The following is a 23,971-nucleotide window of genomic DNA, read 5'->3' as shown; positions in this document are numbered from 1 at the left end:
ATAACATTTGTTTAACCATATAGAAGATACAAACAACCTAAATATTGTCCGAGTCGTCAAATCTTATCGTATCAAGTGACTTGGGTATACTTTTAGATATGACCACTTGAACCCTGTTAAAAAGGTGACCTTTGCAAGTGTAAAGGGTACCAGAAAAAGAGGAAGACCTCGCATAAGTGTTGGATAGACAATGTGGAGGCAGAACTTAAGGCTTTAAAAATCAATCACTTTTGAACATATGTATGCTGATAGTTTTTTTCGCGAAGTTAATTCAGGTATAAAAAATATTTTTTCATTGAATTGCTTTTTTCTCTGGATAAAAAATTTTAAAAGTGTCATGCACCTGAATTGTTAGGTTCAGAAAGTCTGCCTTATTTGATTCTTTTTTTTCAAATTTGGTTCATAAACTTACGTATCAAATATTCGACAAATATTAAGACACTGAGCATTTTCGAAGCTCATATATACGCCGGAATGAATGCTTTTGCTATAATAAAAATAATAAATAGGGATCTGCAATATTAGCAGATAGTTATACAAACTGAATTCTATTGGTATTAAGGAAAATTTTATGAAAATATGTAACAGCGAAATGTTTTCTGGAGGTTTTCTAATTCTGAAGTCTATAACGTATACAATTTAAGCTGCATTATTTTATTTAATGTAATTTAGTTGAACATTGTTTAAATCTGTTTGAGAAATCCAGTAACAAACTCAGTTTTTATTAAATTACTCAAAACCACATCTTGGCGTTCTTCCGAAATGTTTCAAACTAAGGATAAAAACTAAAAGAATATAAGTTAGCAGTAGTGGCGGCTCGTAGTTAAAATTAGTGGGGGTGGTGTTCCAAAAATATTTAACCTTTGTTTTAAAATTGTGTAAAAGGAAACAAACATGTATAAAAAGAAAATTTATTTTGAAACTTCATGAAATCTTACAAGAAAAAAAGTTAAGGATTTCTTAATTACTTTAACCTAAATTGTTACAGTTCAAACTTTATCTAGTCATTTTAAAATGAAATCCATTCTTCGTGTATTAATTTGTGCGAAAAGATGAATAATTTTCTCCTTGATCTCTGGATGACAACTGAGGAAATTTTTCTTTATTGAAAGCAGTGCAAGGGCATTTAGTCTTTCCGAATTCCTAGTGCTCCTTAGAAAAGTTTTCATTCTTTTCAATGTTGAAAAGCAGCGTTCTGCCTCTGATGTAGTCATGGGAACTCTCAAGAGAATTTTTATCAGTTTCGCAATTTCACTAAGAACATCATCTAGATTATTTTCGAAGATAAATTTCAGTAGCTCAATTAATTTGCAATATTGATGGATATCAGACCTAAAATAGAATACTTTTAGCTCAGTTTCAAGCTTTTCTTTGTCAATCATTGGATATGCTTCAGTGGTCAGTACTATTTCTTCTACAGTATGTTCATTCCTGAAACTAGCGAAGCATTTCTTGTTGTTAAACAATTTAGCAGGAAGAATATTTGTACATTATATCAATACATAGTATTAAGTCACATATTTCCTTAGCTTCTGCCATCAGTGTCTTTGAAAAATTCTCACAGTACTTTGAGTTTCTTAATTCTAAAATAGCAGTTTTGAAATTTGTTATATATTCATTAACTTTAAACACACTAATTTCTCTGAATTGCATTTACTTGTATACTATTCAACATGAGGCATAATCTGGTAAAAAATCGCTAACCAACACTTGAAATTATCATCATTTAGATATTTTAAAATTCTTGTTGCTTTTGCAATAGTTTGATCTGCATTTGATGTTGATTGAATTTCAGCAGGGCAATTATTTAAAGGTTGCAAATTTTCCTGAACTCTGTTTATGGTCCGTATGATGAAGTTCCACCTTGTGGACGAATACCACACGCGTGGATTAAAAAGAAATCACATTTCCAACAACACGCCAGATTTTCGGCACTGCAAGAGCGACAGTGCTTTTCTTTCTCCCTTCTGCTTCTGTGTGCGCATGCGCAGAACAGGTAAACACTACGTCGCTGGAACTGTGCAGCGCGCAGTTCCCAAACAATGACTTTCGTACCTTTTCCACATACTGGGGGATGGCTATTGACATTTTAAGCTTAAGGATTATGTATTGTAAAAGTATAAAGAAAGAATTAAAAACTAAAGGACACACTATATTAAATATTAAAAATAATAATAAGTGGAAGTAGGAGGTGCTGCACTTCCACAGTGCTTATTACGAGCCGCCACTGGTTAGCAGCAACAGATTCAAAATATATGTAGGCAATTCCTCTTACAGCTTCTTTATTACAAATATATTTTTAATTCTACTGTTTAAAATATAAAACTTAATTAGTTTAAAATTTATTTTAAAAAGTTAAACAATTAATATATTTACTTTTTATATCAGCTTCCCCCGTTCGTGAACGTTAACGAGACCGATGGAAAACTAGATCTGGGAGGTTTTATGCCAGATATTCTTTTTACTGTTGCCAAATGGATGAACTTCGAGTAAGTAAACACAGTAGCTAATAAGTTTAAAATTTATTTCTAGCGTAAAGTAAATCTTTATATTGCTTTAAATGTTTCAATGAACATTATTTTGTATTTTTATTTTCCATATCGTACTTGCGAAAGACGATTCATTTCATCATTCAATAAGCAAGTGAGGAGTGAATTAGATTAACGAAAACTACAAAATCTAAATAAAGATTTACCTTAGCTAAAATGTGTATGCATATGTTTATGCGAGGAGTATATATATTATATACGAACAGATTTTTATTTATATTGGGTTTAAAACCAATTAATTATGACGTGCTTCAGTTACGATCAAATACTTAGCTTATATAATTACTAGAAAGCCTGGCGGTCATATGAAATGACGGCTGTTCTAGCTATTATAAATTGTAATTAAAATGATTTGTGCAAAGGTGTCTGCTAATTCAAACTGAATTACCCAGGCAGGCGGCGAGGACGCTCCTTTGCTTACTGCCCCACGGGGTTTCCCCCTTCTACTTGCTTAATTGCTTAAAGTAGAGTGCAATGAAGGAAACCACTGGCGGTACCTTTCTTAAGAGCCGCCGCTAGCTCAATAAATAAAGGTGATTTAAATAATAAAATGTTAATTCACATGTCAAAGATCTCTTTGTACACAAAATTTCTTTTGTAGATCTTTCCATCATTTTTAAGCTCGCCTTGCAGAGGACCATCAATTATTTTTAACTTTACGTCCGTTCTTTCACGAACTCTTGAACAGGCAACATAAAGTTGACCGCGTCCAAATGCAGGCTCACGTAAAAAAATGCCAACACGGTTAAGCGTTTGACCCTGAGACTTATGGATGGTCATAGCAAAGGCAAGTTTCACAGGAAATTGTCCACATCTCAACTAAAACGGCAACCCTGTGCCGTAGCAACTCAACTTCACCCCATTGGCTAGTACAGTTACGCGAGCAACCAATAAACTATCGGCGACAAACAGACTCTTAAGCCGCATATATATATATGGCGTGAAGTAACATTATCTTCTCTAAACGGCTGGCTTTCAGGCTTAGCGAAGCACACCGTTGGATTCCGCAGGTCCGTGGCACGCCATTTTGACCATTCGCGTCTTCGGAGGACTTTAATTAGCCGAGATATTAATTAAAAACTAATTTTCTCTTACGTTTTCTGCCCTACATTTTCCACTTTCTTTGAGTTTTCCCTATTAGAGGGATTTCGCTACGTGCCAAATTCTTTTTTCTCGAATATCTATGGAACGGCGCCGAATTGAAATTCGAGACGTGTATCCTCGGATTTCAAAAAAATCTCCGAATCCATCGATACCGTTCTCATCTTCGCACGACTTTAAACAGCCGAGATATTAATTAAAAACTGCAAAAACGTTAATTTCCGCGCTAATTTTTCCGAGTGGCAACAATAAACTATCGGCGACACACACTTTAGCCGCTTATATACATAAAGATTAGCTGGCTTATAAAAAGTTTTGATAAAGCCACACTTCATATCTTTTTAAATAGAACTATTGTTTCCTTAAGGTAAATTTAATTTTGATAAATATTTAATTTTAAATTTGTAATCATGGAAATCGTAGTCAAAATAAAGCTGTCAGTCCCAAAATCTGTTAAAATATTTGAACAATTTAAGCACTCACTATGGCTACAAAAACTTATGCTCAAACGTTTTAATACTTTGCTAGATCAGGGCGGTAGAATTCGACCTCTTAATGAATGCAATAGGTAAAATAAAAGTGTCTGAAAGTATTTCTAACGAAGAAAATAATGTTTCAGACTTCTGCAATTGAACGACCTATCGATCTTACAGAATCCTGCTTCTGCATTCTTATGCGTAGGAAATTAAATAAAGAATATCTGTTTACTCTGTTAACTTTTGATCTATGCTTTCACAGAAAATTATTTACATAATTACAGAAGAAATACAGATAGCGGTAAGTTCTAATTCCAAGTACGACTTAATAGTACTTGTAGGATGATATAATTCAGTAAAACGATTGTGGAATTCTTCTGGAATATAAAATTGAATGCAAAGATATCTGGTAATTTTTAGTTGATTTTGCGAGATTTATTAAGATTATTATCTGTGAATATCGAAAACGTTTAACACCGATCATTGACTGAATTCTTGACGAAAGGAAGCTTAACACCTTCAAATATTCATGAAGATAAGGTTGCAATTTAGCGACCTTCTTATGCGACTTACATTAAATGAAAAGAAATTTAGAAATTAAGTTTTTAAAAATACTTCTGCATTGATAAAAAGAATGCAAGTCAAATTAAGTGAATGAAATAAGTATTTAAAATTCTTGATGCTTATTTTTTCAACAAAATTTCAATACAATACTTTTTGAATTCTTAATATAATTTTTTCTATTACTGAAAACAGTATTTTCTTAACAGTTCGAATTTTATGCATTTTGCTATAATAGTTTTAAATCTAAGAAAGTATTAAGGTAGAAGAATTAATTCAAGAATTAACGCAAATAATTACTATATATAGAACGCTACATTGACCCCAGAAAATTTTAAAAAGACTAAAAACTTAATTTAGAATTTCGTAAAAATACGTTTAGCGGGCGGCACACAGACTCGTGACGGTATTGGTTATTTTAGGTACCACTGAAATTGCAACCATTTTATTCCCTTTTAGTAAATGCTTTTGCTAGACATCACCAAAATTAATTTTTCCAAATTTTTGCGTTAAATACTTAATGCTTGTTATAGTTTGAAATGTTTTAATGCTTTAAAGTTTGAAAGATCCGAACGAAGGAAACAAAAGGGCAAAGAATCAAATTTTTGAATTTCGAAACTTCATGATTCGTTTTATGAGATTTGAGGATGTTTATATTGCCCCCTTAATAATTCTGTATTAATTTTCGCTGCAAGGCTTTTATGCATAATTCTGAGGCATGAAATTAGATTGTTATATTTCTATTAAGGTTTATATAAAAGTACTGAGCTTTTCTTTTCATGAATCACATGGAATGTTGAAGTTTGTAGATTTCGTTTAATTCTGAACGTAATTCTAGGATGGAATAAGTTTCTAGAAATATTTGTCTAAGCAGTGCATTATACTATTGTCCTAATCGTACTGTACGCACTAAATACATGCAAAAGATGATTTTATCGGTGCGTGAGTACATCAGTGAGAGATCCAAGAGTTTTCAGGAGTTGTTTGCTTTTACATAACTGTTCGCTTTTTTTCAGATATTTTGTTTAAGAAGTTCTTTAACACTTTTTACCTGAGCAGACTAACGGGAAAGATTAAAAAAAGACGCCTCCTTTGCAAGCTTATCTGCGTTTTCATTTCCAGAAAAATTACAACGTTTAATAATCCAATGAATCTTTCTACCAAAAGATAGGAGAATATCCATGATTATTTTACAATTGCTTAGTGGCTGACGAATGCAAAATTTTAACCGCTGAGGATCTAGATAGAATCTTGAGAATCTATCAAGAAGAAAAATTTTTGTTTTGGTCTTTTAAGGCCAGATATGAAGTGCCAGATTAATTAAGCAGATTTCTCTATCAAAATTATCTGAGACTAAAGGTTCATTCATTTTTAAAAATCTAAAGAAATATCTGAACTGGTTCTTTTAGTAGTTTCTTTAGCACAGCCGTCCGTATAGACATACATCCAATCATCAATGGGATCTCTTTTTTTTTGCAGCGACAAATTTAAGTTAACAGGTGAGAATATACATTTATGAATCTGAAGAACATGATCGAGGTTTTCAGCTGTATATTTCATCACAGCCGGGTAGATGTTTTGTCGAAAATATGTATTTCTCTATTTTGGAATATTCAACGATTTTGTATGCTTGTAGAACTCAGATGAAGAAATGCGCTGTGTCTCCTACCTTAAACTGATAGTTCCCATATAGCACGCAAATGAACTGTGAATATGTTAAAGATATAGGTAATTTAAAGTCTGTTTAAGTTTAAATAACTTAAGATGAAATCACATTAGTGTGAGATTCAAGTAAGGATATTTATGCTGTTTTCAAGTTTCTGCTAAAGCGCTTATAGAACCAATAGGTTTATCACAGCGGGAAACATGATACTGAGCTACGCCTTAGCCGCGTTCGAACGTCCGATCTCCGAATACTAGCTGGAAGTACTTCCAGTTACACCTCAGAAACGCATACTTTATAAGCTAGTCTGTAAATAGATACAGTTAAAATTTCGCATTGCATTGCCCATCTATAATTTGTAATAAGTTTGTTTACTTTAGTCACCCATCTTAAAATACTGTTTAAAAGTAAGCTTTGCTTAGAAACATTTGCATTATTTTAGGTACTTTACGTGTTATTAAAGCCCAAACTCATTTCTTTACGATGAACTGACACTACTCTAGTGGTAACGGGATCTTTCAAGAACAGGAGAATGCTAATTGCGTATTCCTTGCTTCCTCCAAATGAAAACACACCAAGAACCCTAATCCAGACTACATCTAAACTCGTCAACAAACAGTACAAGATCTCGCAGCTTGGACTCCGCTTAACATGACGAAACAGGCCCCTTCGGAAGATGAAATGAGAAGATTGGTTTTATTGCCCAAAATCCAGTGTCATTGAGATTTTTCGCAGCCGTAGGATGATCGATTTGAATTCCTGTGGGAGCCAGAAAATCTAAAACTAACTATATTGTAGTCGCTTCTCTGTTTAACCGAGCCAATGACAGAATTCGGATGCAGTTATTATTCTTAGGTTCCCTTGATTAAGTTGTCTACTAAATGATTAACTGCTTATAAGGCGTTTCCAAGTTCTTGATATGAAACATCGAGGGATAATTACATTCATTTGTCCACTCACCACTATTCCAGTTAGCCGCCACTTGCCCTTCACTTAAATGATGGTTTTAACTCATAACTGAGAACTCAGAAATCACAGTAACTTTAAATAACACCACACATACGAATCCCAACATTCGTTTATTGCCAAACACGTTGTTAGTTGTCTAATTTGAAAATTTCATGTGCTAACCTATGAGAAGAAATCTAGTTTTACATTCAGCCATAGATAATCAATTTAAATAATTACACCATTTAACATTGATTGAAAGTTTTAATCATTAACTATATCTTTTCAAATTATCATTTAGTTTTGATGAACAGAGTATATCACAGCTTAAACAAACGTATTTCGTTTACGTTTTTAATTAGCTTATCAATTTCGTTTGCTTTAATTCGAAATTTTTGATAACAAAAAATTCCATTTTTGATAACAAAAATTTCCATACATTTTAGAATGGAATTCTATAGAGAGCCATCAGATAAATATGGCGACTTTGAGAATAACACCTGGGATGGAATGATAGGAATGCTTTTCAAAAATGTAAGTAACTGTTTTATTCCAGATGAAAAGCTAGTGACAAATTTGAAATTAATAAGTATGTTATGATACATGATTAATCCTTATTAGGAAGTAGATCTTGTTCTGAATCCTGTTCTACCAAGATACGAAGTCTTGGATTTTTCATACTTTTCCAATCCAATAACGATCGAGGCCTACACTATCCTCTCGGGGAACGAAAAAGAGGAAGCAGGATTATTTCTTTATTTCAATGTCCTGGACAAATGCGTAAGTATAATGTCATTTCTCTCTCTTTTCAAGCACAGTCCAAATGAGCAGGCGTTTTAATGTATGTGAATGTATGTGATAGTTAACATGCTGAAACTTAGACTAAATTCTATTCTCCTACAGCACATGCATTAGAAAAATTCATGATTGAAGCAATTTTTTTTCTTTACGTACTCTTGTATGCCACTGCATAATGACCTTTATTTTCGAAATTTTAAATGCATTTTTATTTGAAGTACACAATAATGTAAGTACTATTGTATTAGATAATACTATTGTATGGGGAATACAGGCGCAAAGTAGTTTTTAGCTGAAAATTTGTTTAGGAAAAACTTTAAATCCTATAGAGTGTTAGATGTCCTCCGTCTGGCAGTGATCGAGAGGAACGAGAGTGATCGCCGCTCAGGGCAAACAATGTGAATGCGTAAGGAAAGTAACTTTAAATGTGTAGTTCAAAAGCCAACACCAGGTGATTTTCTATGTAGTGAAATATCTTATGCAATATTGGGGTTCGCTTTCTTACAGACTATGGGGAGGAAAATTAATTTTCAGGAGACTGCTGTGCATGGAATAAAAAAGTTGGAAATGAAAAAAACTGATAGAAAATGAAGTCCGGCTTTGGACTTCCGGAATTGAACACGGATAAGAGAACGAAGTTGGAGAAGTTCGTAAGAAAATTTTCAGATTTATTAGATGAAGACCCAGGTTTGACTCAGGTGGTTATTCATGCAAAAACAAATTGGAGATTATCAACCCCCTTCATGCACTGCCAAACCCTACCGCTATGATAAGGCCAAAGAAAAGATAATAGAACAATATATTGCAGAAATGTTAAAGAATAAAGTTACAATACCCATAAGTAATTGTATAGTAGTAATATTGTGCCAAAAGAAAAATAATCTTCCACCTACTGATTTTAAAGCATGTTTTGCTATTGACTTAACATAACAGAATATCTTAAATCAAGGTTCATATTTAAATACCATAACAGAATATCTATTAAAAATTAAATAACATAACAGAATATCTGGTTTAACCCTTGCCAATATTTGAGGGAATCATTCGAAACTAAAATCTACAAAATACAAGGCGATGCTAGACCTCATTTCTGGGTACTTACAGACAAGTGTAAAACTAGAACATGGACCAAAACCGCATTTACTGCGAAACCAGGAGTTAATGCTTTTCTTAGCATGCTATATGGCTTATGCAGCCACAGGCTTCACAAGCCATGTTTTAAAGAGCTATGGATAATACTGTCATTGGAAAATGTATGTTTATTTAGTTAGTCGATATAATAATTGTTAGCAAGACAACTGATGATGAACATATATGAGATTTACACGAAGTGTTTTCCCTTCTATACGAAGCATGTTTAAAGGTAAATGAGGCGAAACATAAATTTACTGAGGATTATAATACTGAGGATTATTTCTTCCAAAAACAGGCACACAAGGAAACCACTAGGATCCAATGTGAAAAAGAAACCTTTCAGGCTAATTTATGTTTAGAATGTTACCAATGTATACAAAAGTAACACCTGATTGTACTATTGCCAAGGAAATATCACATAGATAAATATTCATTTACTGAGAAAAACCTATTTAGGAGGTTGTGTGATATTTTACATTTGTAAAATAATATAAAAAGAAACTTACAGGAAATTCCAGAATAATCTATTCTCTAATCCTTCCATATGTAACTATAATGTCATTGTATGAATAGTTATTGTTCAAAGCTAGTTTAAAAGAATGTGATCTATGAATGGAGGGAATCCCAAGCGAAACAAATTTGGGTATCGGACCATTTTCCTGTTTACAGGTCATTTATAAAATTCAAACAAATTACCTGTAAAAGATAAATGTTTCAATGGATATTTTTATTCCTACAAATAGTACTATAAATCTACTATTAGAAATATATACATCTGTTTAGAAAAAATGTAAATTTTAATTCTAAATAACAGCTCAAAAATAAATCATTTAAAAGGGTCATATTTAAAGTCATCTTTTTAATGAAATTGATTATGATAGGTCATTTCTTTAACCTGCATATGAAATTTACGTCCGTTTCAATGGAATTATGCAACAGCGTGCTTATTTGTTTACTTTTCTTTTCTATTTAGTGAAACTTAATTGAGCCGTCCTATATTTAACAGAATGTCCAATATGGGTTCAGCCACTGAAATGAAACCAGTGCAGTTCCTCCAGTACACTATTATGTAAAATATTTCTCAAAAAATAGTGATAATGAAAGATTAAATACTTAAGAAGTCCCTTAATTTTCTTTTCACGACAAAGAGGTTCCTAAAGAAGCCAAATAATAGCAAGGGTCTAGGTAGACACAATGGCACAGAAACGATTCTTTTTCTTTTATCCTTGATATCTGCCAAATGACTCATTTTCTTTCATGACAATGTTTTTCTAATTTAACGCATATAATTTAATTATAAGTATTTATCATTTTCGCCTTTTTTCGTAAATGAATAACTCATTTCCAAGCCATTAATTTAACCATTTAAGCTACAATATGGTGTTATGTAATTGTTTTTTTAAAATATATTCATTTCTCTAGATAATCAAAAGAATTACTCCTTGAAAACCCCTTATTAAAAGATAAGCAAATTTCTAACTCTTAAGGGATTTTGAAAAATTGCATAATTATGACTGTATGTTTTTAACTTTTGTAGCGGATTTAGCTACGATTAGAGACATGATCTAAAGTCATTACCATTTTCATTATATTACGATAAAGAGCGAAAACTTACACTTTCCTTTCATTTTCCTTTATAGGTGTGGATTGGCATTTTGATCGCTCTTGTAGTGGTCTCCTTAATATCTACTTTTTTATATAGAAAATCAGTTCATTTAGCTGAGTTCAGTTGGTCTCAAACGTTTAGTCAATATATTTGGCTCTTCTTATCATATACGTTACGACAAAGTAAGTTTAAATAATTTTCGCATATTCCTATATGTATATATAGTATATATAGTATATATGATATTGCAAATGTCATGGGTTAATTGTAGAAATGTATACAAGGTCTTCAAAAGTAGCTGTCAATATCATTTCTTTAAATATGGATCCTAGATATGCACTTCACTGACGAAGTTTACTAGAACAAGGAACAAATTCTATGAGCAGAATTTCAACTCATTGGGAAGGAGGGGATTTGATACTAAAATAAATTTTTCCTACGGCGATACTATTTAATAACCAAAGTGCGTGCTTACGTTTTCTAGCTGCTGCCTAAATTAGGTTTAAATAGATCTTTCTCTCTCCGAAACCCTCATACCAGTAGGGTTGAAAAATAATTTTCGAAAATTCTCTATTTTATTAAGAAAACTTATCCTGGGAAGTGTATGTGTAGGATAGTATTTAAGGAACTAATATGTGTAACTATCTATTTCGTATTTGCTGCATGTTTATAAGCTTTGCAATTCAAAAAATACATACCCTTCAGAAAAAGAGTTTTGTTGTAGCTAACGATATCTTTTAATTAAAAGAATTAGAAATTTACTTGAGTAACTTCTGTTTATTTAACGTTACTGTTCTAATACGTTCATCTGAGAAAGCTATTTTAAAACATTTACTTTCCAAATTATAATCAATAATTATTTAACAGTCTTGTGAGGTCTTTTATGCTAATGAGCTCTTTATTATGATTTAAACCGTTCTGTAACTGTTCTCCTTTCTGTAACTGTCACCAGAATGCAAATAATTAGATTGAAATGTTTTAGTAGAGGGTTTTGAATAGTTTAGATATAGAGCTCTTGGCGACGACGACTGCACTTTGCGTTATAACACCCAGCTCGACTAGTAAATATTTCGGGGTTAGCCATTTTTCTAGCTGACTTTAATAAGCGCCATAAAAGTTTTGAGATAGCTCAAATAAGCCAAATTGCACAATCTCTCACTACAATACCTTTCCTATTTTCCAAATTCCAACTTTGCTATTTTAAATGCCCCTTGTTCTTTTAAATAACATTTTCCACAGAATTTCGTTTTCAGACAATTACGGCATTCTCATAACTTTTCATCTGTCCAATCTTCTTCGTACAGGTATCGTAAAATTAAAAGAAAAAAGACCTTTTCTAGCGGTTTATACTGTGTTTGTCGTTTTTGTACTATATTAAAAAATGTCCATTGATTACGTACAAACTTTATAAAGTATTTTCTTCCTGCTTTCTCTATGCTTTCGTGGTATAACAATAACACACTCGGCGCATATTCAAGAGGTCCAGGTTCGAATCCCGGCGAGGGCACTGCTCTTTTTTCATTACTTCTGCTTCAAAATAACCTAATGTCTCTACAGTAGCGCCCGAACTAAAAGGTGGTGGATGATGACTCTTCACCAGGCTTTGGCGATTGGGTCACATAATCCCTAGGATTTAGGATTTAGGAACGGGGAAGACAGGCACCAGTCGCCCTTTAAAAGGGGTAGTATATTAGGATATATTTTCTCCCTCCTTTCTGCATGCTTTCATGATGTAACGGTAGCACACTCGGCGCATGTTCGAGTCCCGGCGAGGACATTGCTCATTTTTTATTACTTCTGTTCAAAATAACCTAATGTCTCTACAACTTATGCTCAAAGTACTATTGCAAAGTTTAAGTGAATAATTATCTGCGATCCAGGAATAATTAATCTATTTTATAATAATTCTTATGGGGAAAATATTCCAGTTTACGAACATTTCGGTTGACGAACGGCCTTCATAAACGAATTAAATTCGTGAACCGAGGTTTCAGTATATTTCAAATTTCTGTATTGAAGCTGAATAAATGGAATATGGCGGATAATTATCTTGGAAGAAGGTTTACCAGCAATAAGAAAGATTTTTCTAGATTTAAAAAAATAAAGGAAGCTGACGGTAATTCGAGTCTCGGAATTTTGAAACTCATGGGTAAATAAGCTGCTGATTTGGCAAAATAGTGACGGCTGAATACCTTTTTTGCATTATAAAGAAGAGCCCTCTGAAGATGATATTGTAGTTTCCATAACCTAGTACCCTGATAACTATAAAAGGGAGCGCCACATTTTTATTTGCCTTGAAAAGATCCTGCCTTTTTTCATTATTCGTCATTTCTGCTTTTTTATCGAGTTATACTTACATTTTTATAGGCGTTTAAGGGATTATAACGTTTTGGGAGTATAAGAAATGAAGGAACATTTACATTTTTTCAGGTATAATGGTCTATATTTTTGAGTGTAGAGATGTTTAGCTGTTTATAGGAAGAGGTCATGAGTCTCATTGCCGTTCTGAGTTGGTACATGAGCAAACTGTTGATTAGCTAAGTAACAAATCAGGGCACATTTTAAGGAATATAATTTTGAAATTCGTATATTTCAACAGGAGTCGATCTCAAGAACTGGAAGTCAGAGCTAAAACTTGTTACATACCACCTGTCTTTGAACTTTTCAACGTGATAGATGTCACTGATACAAATATTATTTCATATAAAGTATATTTACACATACAAGAATATGTTATACAAAATAAAATTTTTCATGACTTCATTCAGTGTATGTTGTACAAAATATAAAACTGCTAATTTTTAAATTAATGTTCTTTTTTACTTGAAAGAAATGAAAAGGGGGAGGGAAACCTAAAGAATTCTTATCATTTCTGCTCTTATTGTTTTACGACATATTAATGCAATGGGATTGTTCATTAGTTCAAAAATCAAATTTGAAAATTAAAATAGAATTACAAATTTAGCTGCTTTCAAATATATTCAATATATTTCAAATATATTGAATATATTTCTTCAAATATATAGAAAATATTTCTTCCTGTGGATTATTCCTTGGTATTTATATCTGTGTCAACTAAATTAAAACAAATTAAAAAAAATAAAAAATTATTAACAATTATTATTAATTAAAAAAATTAAACTTAAAAATTATTAAACAAAATTAAAAATTAATTTTGGCATTGTTTAAAAGAGCATGTGATCTTAATCATCATAAATCATAATTTCATAATCTGTACTTTAAAATGAAAACGACTGCCATTTTTTACACTATATTTATAAATTATTAAATAAAATCATTCATTTAAAAATACATAAAAAAGTAGAATACTCTAATAGAAAATATTCAGCTGACAAAGGAATTTAATAAAAAAATTTCCTGAAAAAGTTAAGTTTTTCTATCATCAAATCTGCCTTAAAAATTAAAGTGCACAACATTCATAAAATTTTTTAAATGAGATGGAAATTATTATTGAAAACGTCAGCTCCAAGACTAACTAGTTGCTACCAAATGCTAATGATGTCATAGTAACTGGTTTGGGTAATTATCTGTAAATAATTCTCAAGAAGCCTTCAAGCCCTTGAAAGCGGAGATTCGGGAGCCTTATCGACATTCTATTTTGTAAATTCCCTCCTTATTTGTAACGCAATAGGAGGGATCAATTAAAGTTTATGTATTTTATTCTAAGTAAGTCTTATTTTAGTCAAATCAATAATTTCAATCAATCAATCGTGATCAATAAACTTTAACCGGGTGCTGAAATTGCAACTTAAAGTTCAGTGTATAGCAAAAGTAATTATGGTCATATGCTATATTATAATTTATATTTTTGACATTCTGTCGCAACGTGTTGAAGGCAAGTGACAAGTGACGGAGGACGCGGGCACTGTCCCTTTACCATTAGGTTAATCGGTATAGCACCGCGACTACCCAAAGAGCCATTGGGAATTTATTAAAAATCAAATAAAAATTACATGTCTAAACAAGGGTTAATAATGACAAAAGAAATAATAAACATAAATATTATATGAGATAATATTAAATATGCTTAAGTTAGCCAGATATAATAAGAAATGGTTGAAATAGTAAGTAACTATATGATAATAATTAAATACAATAAATATGGAATTATAAATAAATATGGAATACAAGAAGAATTATAATAACATAAAAGTTTTAACACGGGGGAACGGCACCAAGAAGGCATGAACGTTACAAATAGCATTACAAGTATTGAACTACCAAGGACATTAAAGGTTGGAAATTAACATTCCAAGTGGGTAGCCGGTTTTGTTAAAATGCAATATATAAAAGATACACATGACTATAAGTACAATATAAATGTTATATATCGACGGTATACTTTCAACTCCAACAGTGCAATAGAAATAATAAATTAAAAATACAATGCAGTAATGTGTGTACTAAAACAAAAGTTGCAATGTATAAACATAGTGAGGATATATTTAAAATTGTAAGTACAAGACCATGTTGATGTAATATATTTTGTCTTTTACAATAAGCAATATATATATACTATTATTTACACAGAGATTTAAAGCGTATATATTTAGTGCAGATACAGATAGTATTGCAGGTGAGACCAATACAATAAGTACTTGCAGTGAATATGCGATGAACAAATACAACACTTAAGTAGGTAAGTACCAGAACGATGAATATACAGATATGTATGCATTATCAATACAATACACAAAAATAATAGGAGTATACATATGTAGACAATACGCATACAGGGAATATACCTATTATATTAATAAGTACATTGCAGAGAAACATTGTGGTACACATAAAGATATATATGCGAAAAGATCGGAGGTGTTTGTTTTACTGGTTGATACATGTAAAAGAATACATACACTGCAGTTAAATACATTATGCATAAAAATAACAATAAGAAATATATAGAAAAATGTATAATACGAAATCAGAAGGATACCAGAAATATATATAATATAATATTCATACCATACTTTAAATAATAATAAGTGTACACAGTACGATAGTCATACGAGACTTTAAATACCCAAGACTGGGAATGCACACATATAAACTTAATACTCAAAAATTGTGCATAAAAATACCAAAAAGATATATAAGACAAGATATATAAGACAATAATAATATTATATATTGAATATCCTGAAGTATACACTATACAATATGTATACCCTACATTAAATGCCTAGGACTATGAGTGCGTACCTATAACTTATTCCCCATACCATTACAATATAGAGACAAGAGGTGTAAACAAAAAACAAAACAAAAAAAATTATATATATATATATATATATATATATATATAATTTTTTTTTGTTTCATATGTATATATATATATATTATATATATATATATATATATATATAAAACAAAAAAATATATGAATGAATATATGAATATTGTATTATATATATATATATATATATATAATACAATATTCATACCATACAGTAAATAACAATCAGTGTGCAAACCTTACATTAAATGCCAACACTAAGAATGCACACATATAAGCTTAACACCAATAAGTGTTGCATAAAAATGCCAGAAATATGTGTAATACAATATTAATGCCATACATTGAATATCATGAGGGATATACGAAACAATATACATACCATACATTAAATGCCGAGGACTATGTGTGCATACATATAACTTAATCCCCATACTGTGACAGAATGGTTACAATGTAGATACAAGAAGTGCAAACAAAGAAATATGTATAAGAAAAGATTCATACTAGATAGTAAATAACAATCAGTGTTCATACAATACATTAAATACCCAATGCTGGGAATGCACACATATATACTTAATACCCATAAGTTGTACATAAAAATGCCAGAAATATATGTAATACAATATTAATACCATACATTGAATATCATGAAGGATATACTATACAATATACATACCGTACATTAAATGCCGAGGACTGGGAGTACATACATATAACTTAATCCCCATACTGCGATTGAATACGTTGCGATGTAGATATCAGAAGTGCAAACAAAGAAATATGTATAATGCAATATTCATGCAATACAGTAAATAACAATCAGTATTCATACCATACATTAAATACCCAACACTGGGAATGCACACATATAAACTTAATACCCACCCAACACTGGGAATGCACACATATAAACTTAATACCCATAAGTTGTGCATAAAAAAGCCAGAGATATATGTAATACAATATTAATGCCATACATTAATACCATGCATTGAATATTATGAAAATGTTAATGAGGGCGGTATTTGTTTCGTTAAGAGAGACTTTTTTCACCATCGTAGATGAAGTTCTCACATTCTTCTAAGGCGGCGCTTAAATAGTATTTTATGCAGATACAAGTAAACGTGCTATGAAACACAAATGCACTTCTAGTGTTTTCTGATTATTGTGTAAATCAAAGAACTTGAGACAATAGTTTTATTCAAATTTTCTTCTTGCTATTAATAACTCATACAATCATATCTCTGTCTGATTTGGTAAATTTTTAAATTTCAAAGAAGTCGTCTCTCTTTTGCGAGAATATAAAAATACAATAAATTTATAATAGTGATTAAATATTAGCTATAGTGTGTAATATGATATTTTTAAATTTTGGAATGCGATAAATGTTGTTTTCAGTAGATGCAAACTGAGAGATCCTTTTTACATTAGGTTCAAAAGAGAGTTTGCTGTTAAGGGAAAGATCATCTAGACTTTCAATTTACCTTTCTGTCCTGGCAAAGCTTTGGGCTATAGGAATTGGATTTGTTATTATGAATACGTTTCAAAGTCTTCTTGTATCTAAACTTACCTTAAGGAAGTCGATGCCTTTAGTCGATACGATGGCGGATTTGGTGAGAAGGAAGACAGTTCTAGGTGTCGCACCTAGTAATATACAGCTCTCTCATATCCTTGAGGTAAGTGTTTGTTTTTAATTTATAAGTTAAAAACTGACAAATACGCCTTCTCCTCGACTAACACTAAAATTATAGTCTGATACCTCATCATAAATTAAACACGTTATAGTTCAGAAATGCATTTAAAACAACTGACTTACCAAACATCACAACTAAAGCTGTTTTAAATCTGCTGAAAAGGATGGTACAATCTGACAAAATCATTTAACACAAATATTTTACATAGTTATGTTTAATATGGTTTTTCCGTTTGTATGAATTAAACACTGAAATTAATATTTTACTCTCTTCTAACGCTTCGCTTACTTTAAAAGGTTTTCAGATGCATGTATTTCTGATAAAATGAAATATTCTGCAGAACATTTCTTTTATTTAATGTACAATTTGTCTCTCAGAACATTGCTAAATGTTTAAAATAATCACCGTACGATTTCCAGTTCACATTATCAGATAGAATAAAAGCTAATCGTCCAAAAAAATTTTTCAAGGTTTCTGAAATACTTTATCAAGATCTTGTAATTTTCCAAAAATTGTTCGATTTTTTAGCTATCGTTCACTTTATAACAAAGAGAAATGTTTTAGTTGAAAGACTGAGCCCTTCATTGTTAGCAGTGTCCCGGTTTTAAATGGTGATATTAAATTTTTATAAATGAGTGGAATGTAAACTCAGGTCATTAAATAAATCAGAAAACTAAGAAAAAAAGAAGATCTAACTTTTAATTCATTGCTGCGCTGTTTAGAAGGATTCCCTTTTTCTCGTTTAAATTACGAGAAATTAATCTCGTTAAATTACATTTTTACGTATTCTGACCAAAAGGTAAAAAAAAACCGTATATATATAAAAAGCTATGTGGCTTTATGTAAATGCACTAAAAGTAAAAAATAAATTTTTGGCTAGAATCGTAGGGCTCTCATAGGTATGCGACGTATATTACAACATTTGCAAAACCTCCACGAATAACAGATAGTAAAACTAAATGGCATATAGTAAAATTAAATGGCATGCTTAAGAATACATGTACACTGCTCAAAAAAAAAAAAAAAAAAAAAAAAAAAAAAAAAAAAAGGGGACAGTCCTATATTTTCCGATCTACTGAGCCGATTGACAAAATTCAAATTGCGTTCTTCATGTCTCGAAAGCGCGACTTGGGATATATATTAGATTTATATATAGCACTATTCTTACATAGGTATTTTGACACAAAATCGGACTTTTTCTGAAATAACAAACCAATTTTTTTTACATATTTCGATTCTACGACTCAAATTACGCCTAATAATGAAATTTTGTAAAATTTGGAGCGAAATTTACGGAGAAATTCACAAATTTATGTTGGCACTTTTTTGTCAGTTTGCGCCAAGAATACTTCACTTGGCGAACTTCTTAATATATGGCAACCTAGTTTCCTTTCTCGTGAGAGGAAAAAAGTCACCATCGTTCCTTTTTTCCAAATAATATTCTTTATATTATATTTTTAATTATAACTTATTATTTTAAGTAATTTTTTCTTTTTCGAATTTCATTTTAATTGTTTAAGTTGCACATTTGTTTTTGAATAACTGTTTTAAAAATTCTATTTACATATTCGAACTGCGTAAATAAAGGTGTAGCCTTTATTTTTTTTCAAATAGTTTTCTTTATATATATTTTTCGTCATAGTTATTATTTTAGGTAATTTTTAAATTTTTATACTTTTATTTTAATTGTTTGTGTTGCATTGTCTCTTCAGATAATTGCTTTATTCCTTCGAACTTTTCTATTTATTCCTTCGAACTGAGCATTTTAAACATATTTATTAATATCATTTTTCCAGAATTTGATTTTATTAATTTGAACTGCGTTCCTTTCGAAAGAATACTTTGTAACCCAGACTAGGATGCGTTTGAAAACTTCATACTATATTAAAAGAGAAAATACAGTAAAGCACAGTTTTACACGCCTTTCAATGTTCCGTTCAGAAAAGATATATATAAATAAGAGAGATGTATAACCGACATTTTAACTTAGGATGACTTGCATACACTGCTTTAAACAGTTTTATCATTGTGCCCATTGCTTTACACAATTTTATCCTACATTTGGTTTCTTAAAATGTTATTCATATTTTAGTCAAATGTTTTATTTTTGAAATCGCAAGAATCAAATATCATAAGATTGAAAAGTTTTAAATTAAAAAAAATACAAATACTAAATTTTACGAAAAAATTTATTTTTCTTCTCTTTTTCTTTAAGCATTCTGAAAGTATATTATAAAGGATCCAACTTTTCGAAACATTTTGGTATTTCTGACAATCATTTTAAATAAAGTTATCGCCTTCCATTTCATAAAGGTCCACAAACGGCCGAGCGGTAAAGTCGCTAAACACTGGTAGTTCACACCGGGGTTCGAACACCGGTAAACGGGCTGTTTACATGGGCGTTTTCGTGGATTTTCTCATGTGTACCGCGTATGACAGCTGGTTTCCCTTAGAAAGTTCTTCACGAAGTATTTCGTCAGAGCATTTTCAGTCTTTAGAGGCTAAACATTTTGAAGGTATGAGATGAAAGGAAAGACTGGTTTCATTAAAAGGTTCTGGTTTATTTAATTATGACAAAGCACACTACAGCTATCTGCCTAAAGGGAGGGATGCCTTCGTGGAGGACTTTCTAAGGGAAACTGGCTCGCATACACGTTACACATGGGGAAAACCACGAACGCCCATGCAGCCAGCCCGTTCGCGGAATTCGAACCTCGGACTGAACTATCAGTGTTCAGCGACTTTACCGCTCGGCCGCTCTTTCATCAGGAGGGAAAAAAAAACATCTTTAGGTGACATCTACATACATCACTGGATAAACTCCTGAATCTTCAAACAATTCGACTGAGAAAATCATGGGATTTTCCATTTATGATACGATATGATGTTCTATAACGTAACTTAAATTTATACAATCATATAGTCTAAAACCAGTCGCTCTTCACTTTAATTTGCAATGATATCGTTTTTGTCTTTTCTGTTAACACAAGCTCAATTGATGGTATTTGCTGGTGTACACGTCCAAGTGTTTTCTCATTGCACACCTAAATTCTTTGAAGTATCCTGAAAGTATATTCGAAAGCGTCCAACTTTTTGAAACGTCTTGGTATGTCTGACAGCCAAATTTCCCTGCAAATTTTTGCTTACTTTTCTCCCTAATTTTCTTCTTTCCTTCTACAGTTATTTTCAGTGCTCACACAAGAAAATTAAGATTTTTCGACTGCTAGACTTCCATAAATTTTGCATTCTTTTCAATTTTTTAAAATATCAATTATATGAATTGCGTTTCAGCTAAAGACAGCTTTTCATTTTCTAGTCATTTTAACTATAAATAAAGTTTAAAGCGAAGTCCAAAGGATAAATATTTTAATTAAAATATTTTTGCTAAATGACAAAGAAATAAAACAGTCCAGTAGGGTTTATTCTGTACCACCGAGTAACCCGATTCTTATATTGGCTTAAACAATCTAAATCATATTAAAGATCATGTTTTTTTTATACAATGTATAAAAAGAAAAATTAGCTTTTCAAGAGAAAAATTAGCTTCTTAAAACATTCTTTCTAAGAGGATTAATATAAAAGATTATATTTATATATATTTTTTTAAAGCTGGGACTTGAACCAAACTGTCAATCATTTAAAGCTTTAAAATCTTTAATCTTTTAAAAACTTTAATCTTTTAAAAACTTTAATCTTTTAAAAACTTTAATCTTTTAAAGCTTTTTTACATGGTGGTTATAATTAAAGTTTCAATTTGAAATGGTCATACAAGGAAAACTACCGGACCATATGTTATGAAACTTGGGAATCGTGTAAAGGAGGTTATGGGAATTTATTTTACGTGGGAAAAAAGAGTTCAAAGACTCACCACCAGGGGAAAAATGACGCTGTATACAATATTGTTAAATGAAATAAGACACGAAAACATCTGTTTAAAATGTGTTTAATATTTTCCGAAACGTGTTACAAAGCATGTTCAATGTAGTGTCCAGCATTTTCCGAAAGCAAGTTAAATCCTGTTACTGCATTCTCAACAGCAGCTCTTATATCAGAAGGAATGTTACGGACATGTCAGTGTATTACATTTTTATTTCTGACAAATTGTTTAGATTATCACCATTAACAGTGCTTTTGAGATAACCCCATAGCCAAAAGTCACAGAGGATCAGGTCTGGTGGGAAGAGGGGAAGTGTCGGCTTATAAGACGTTCATTCGTGAAATGTTGCCTAAGTAACTGTGCGATACATGTAAGGTGCGGCCCAGCCCTGCATAACACCATATCAGATTTGATTAAATTTCTCTTCTCTGGTTTTGGTATTTTTTCAGGTTTTTGTAAATTTCGGTTTTAGTGTCAAATTTCCTTAATTCTTATTTTGCATATTCATAGGATATTTTGAAATTTATTGGTATTGAATTTCACTTCTTTTGGGTTTTTGCGTAAAATTGGTTCTAAACTTCTTACTTTCGTCTATAATGATTAGTTTTCAGTAGCATATTGCGCGTAAATACTTGGACTTATCACGTTTTAAATAAAACATTGCAATACTATATATACATACTATATATACATACTATATATACATATTATATATATATATATATATATAAATTTAGAAATCTGAAAAGAAAGTCCAACAATTTAATTCCATTAACTGCTTAACTGGACTCTCCTTTTTGGTGGAAAAACGTAAAGAAGTAAAATGTTAAGACACAATAACACGCCGAATAAATACTGATTCAGAAGTCAAACAACAAAAATCAGCGTTAATTCACAAAATTTTCACAGGACTAGTTTCGATGGTTTTACCGAACCATCGAAACTAGTCCTGTGAAAATTTTGTGAATTAACGCTGATTTTTGTTGTTTGACTTCTGAATAAGTAAAATGTTTTTCACAATGATGTTGTAAGGATTATGTTAATTTTATTAACAGTTAAATTTTGAGTTTAAGTTCCTTTCCTGCTGATTCTTAACTTCATATATAAATCTATTACACATCCTAAGTCGCGCTTTCGAGACATGAAGAACTGAATTTGAATTTCGTCAATCAGCCCAGTGGAACCGGACATAAATAACTGTCCCCCTTTTTTTCCCAGTGTGCATTATAAAATTTAACATCTTTGGTAAGCATATTAGTATAAGGTAGAGAATATGTAAAATAGAATCCTAACTTTAATTTGTAATAACCTCTGAAGTCTCCGCTTTAATTTAGTTATTTCCACTTTTTATATTAAAAAAGGTAGATATTATTTTATAAAAAACATTTTAAAATTAAAAATAGTAACATGCTTATAACAAATCTCTCTTATATAAACTTATTAATATAAAGTAGTTATATAATAACTACTTTTGTAGCATATATTATGATGATGGTTTTACGATTATCTGTATTTTATACACCTACTTAGTTTTTAAATTTCAGTATGATCCACATCCAATGCTCTATATTGCCTGCATGATATAAGAAGTTCTGAAAATAATATCGTTATTAGAAGTTCAGTATTAACACAACCTACATCATATAATGTTTGTAAACACATAACTATAATCATTTAATAATTTTTGAAACTAGATACTTATACACATATTTTCTTCAAGATTATTACAAATGTCTTTTTCAATCTCTACATTCCTACTGAAATATATGAAATTAATTTTAATAAAAGTAAATTATGAAACATTAACTAATTTCTTTGTTGCTTATTAGCCCAAAGGGCGTTAGTCCAGAAGTGATATTAATTTCGCTTTGGCATTTTGCATTGAATCACTATAAACGGCGTATCACTTTTCAAATTGTTGCCACCAAACGTTATATTTAAAGAAATTAAATAGTGAAGAATCTGTATAAATATATGTATTTTTATCGCGTTGTGATTCAAAAACGGTACTTAGAACCGTCAAATTTTGAAAAACATAACCCCCACCCGAATATGGGTTTCTGGAATCCCTAATTTGGAATTTGTTTTATTATCTATTTCATATTTTGTAAAACATTAACGAATTTTTTATTAACTAACTAACCGATTTCTAAGCGAGCAGTGGCAACATTGTACCAAAAAAAAAATAAATAAATAAGATAAAAGACATTTTTATCTCCAGCGAACGAGACTTTGTATCGGAAATTCTAAACATACTTTGGGCGTGATGTAAAATCTGAAAGATTTCAAAGTTTTGTT

At 31.0% G+C, this 23,971-nt stretch overlaps 1 protein-coding gene and 1 long non-coding RNA gene across 2 annotated transcripts in view; one reads left to right on the top strand and one right to left on the bottom strand.

The window, feature by feature from the left end:
- LOC146998265 (uncharacterized) overlaps positions 1-23,971 on the bottom strand; it is a 283,096-nt gene that overhangs the window by 46,469 nt on the left and 212,656 nt on the right. The gene's annotated exons all lie outside the window — the stretch shown is intronic.
- The window catches only part of LOC118199173 (glutamate receptor 2-like), a 30,278-nt gene that overhangs the window by 1,725 nt on the left and 4,582 nt on the right, over positions 1-23,971 (top strand). The window contains exons 2-6 of the mRNA XM_035370975.2: positions 2,389-2,489; positions 7,745-7,832; positions 7,920-8,078; positions 10,871-11,018; positions 17,534-17,778. Of these exons, the coding sequence (XP_035226866.1) occupies positions 2,389-2,489; positions 7,745-7,832; positions 7,920-8,078; positions 10,871-11,018; positions 17,534-17,778 (741 nt within the window). The remainder of the gene's footprint in view (positions 1-2,388; positions 2,490-7,744; positions 7,833-7,919; positions 8,079-10,870; positions 11,019-17,533; positions 17,779-23,971) is intronic.

Source organism: Stegodyphus dumicola, chromosome 3 (assembly GCF_044657685.1).
Source record: "Stegodyphus dumicola isolate Sdum_Otavi_A_Nest chromosome 3, ASM4465768v1".
NCBI classification, from domain to species: Eukaryota; Metazoa; Arthropoda; class Arachnida; order Araneae; family Eresidae; genus Stegodyphus; species Stegodyphus dumicola.
This window is presented reverse-complemented; position numbering and strand designations above follow the sequence as displayed.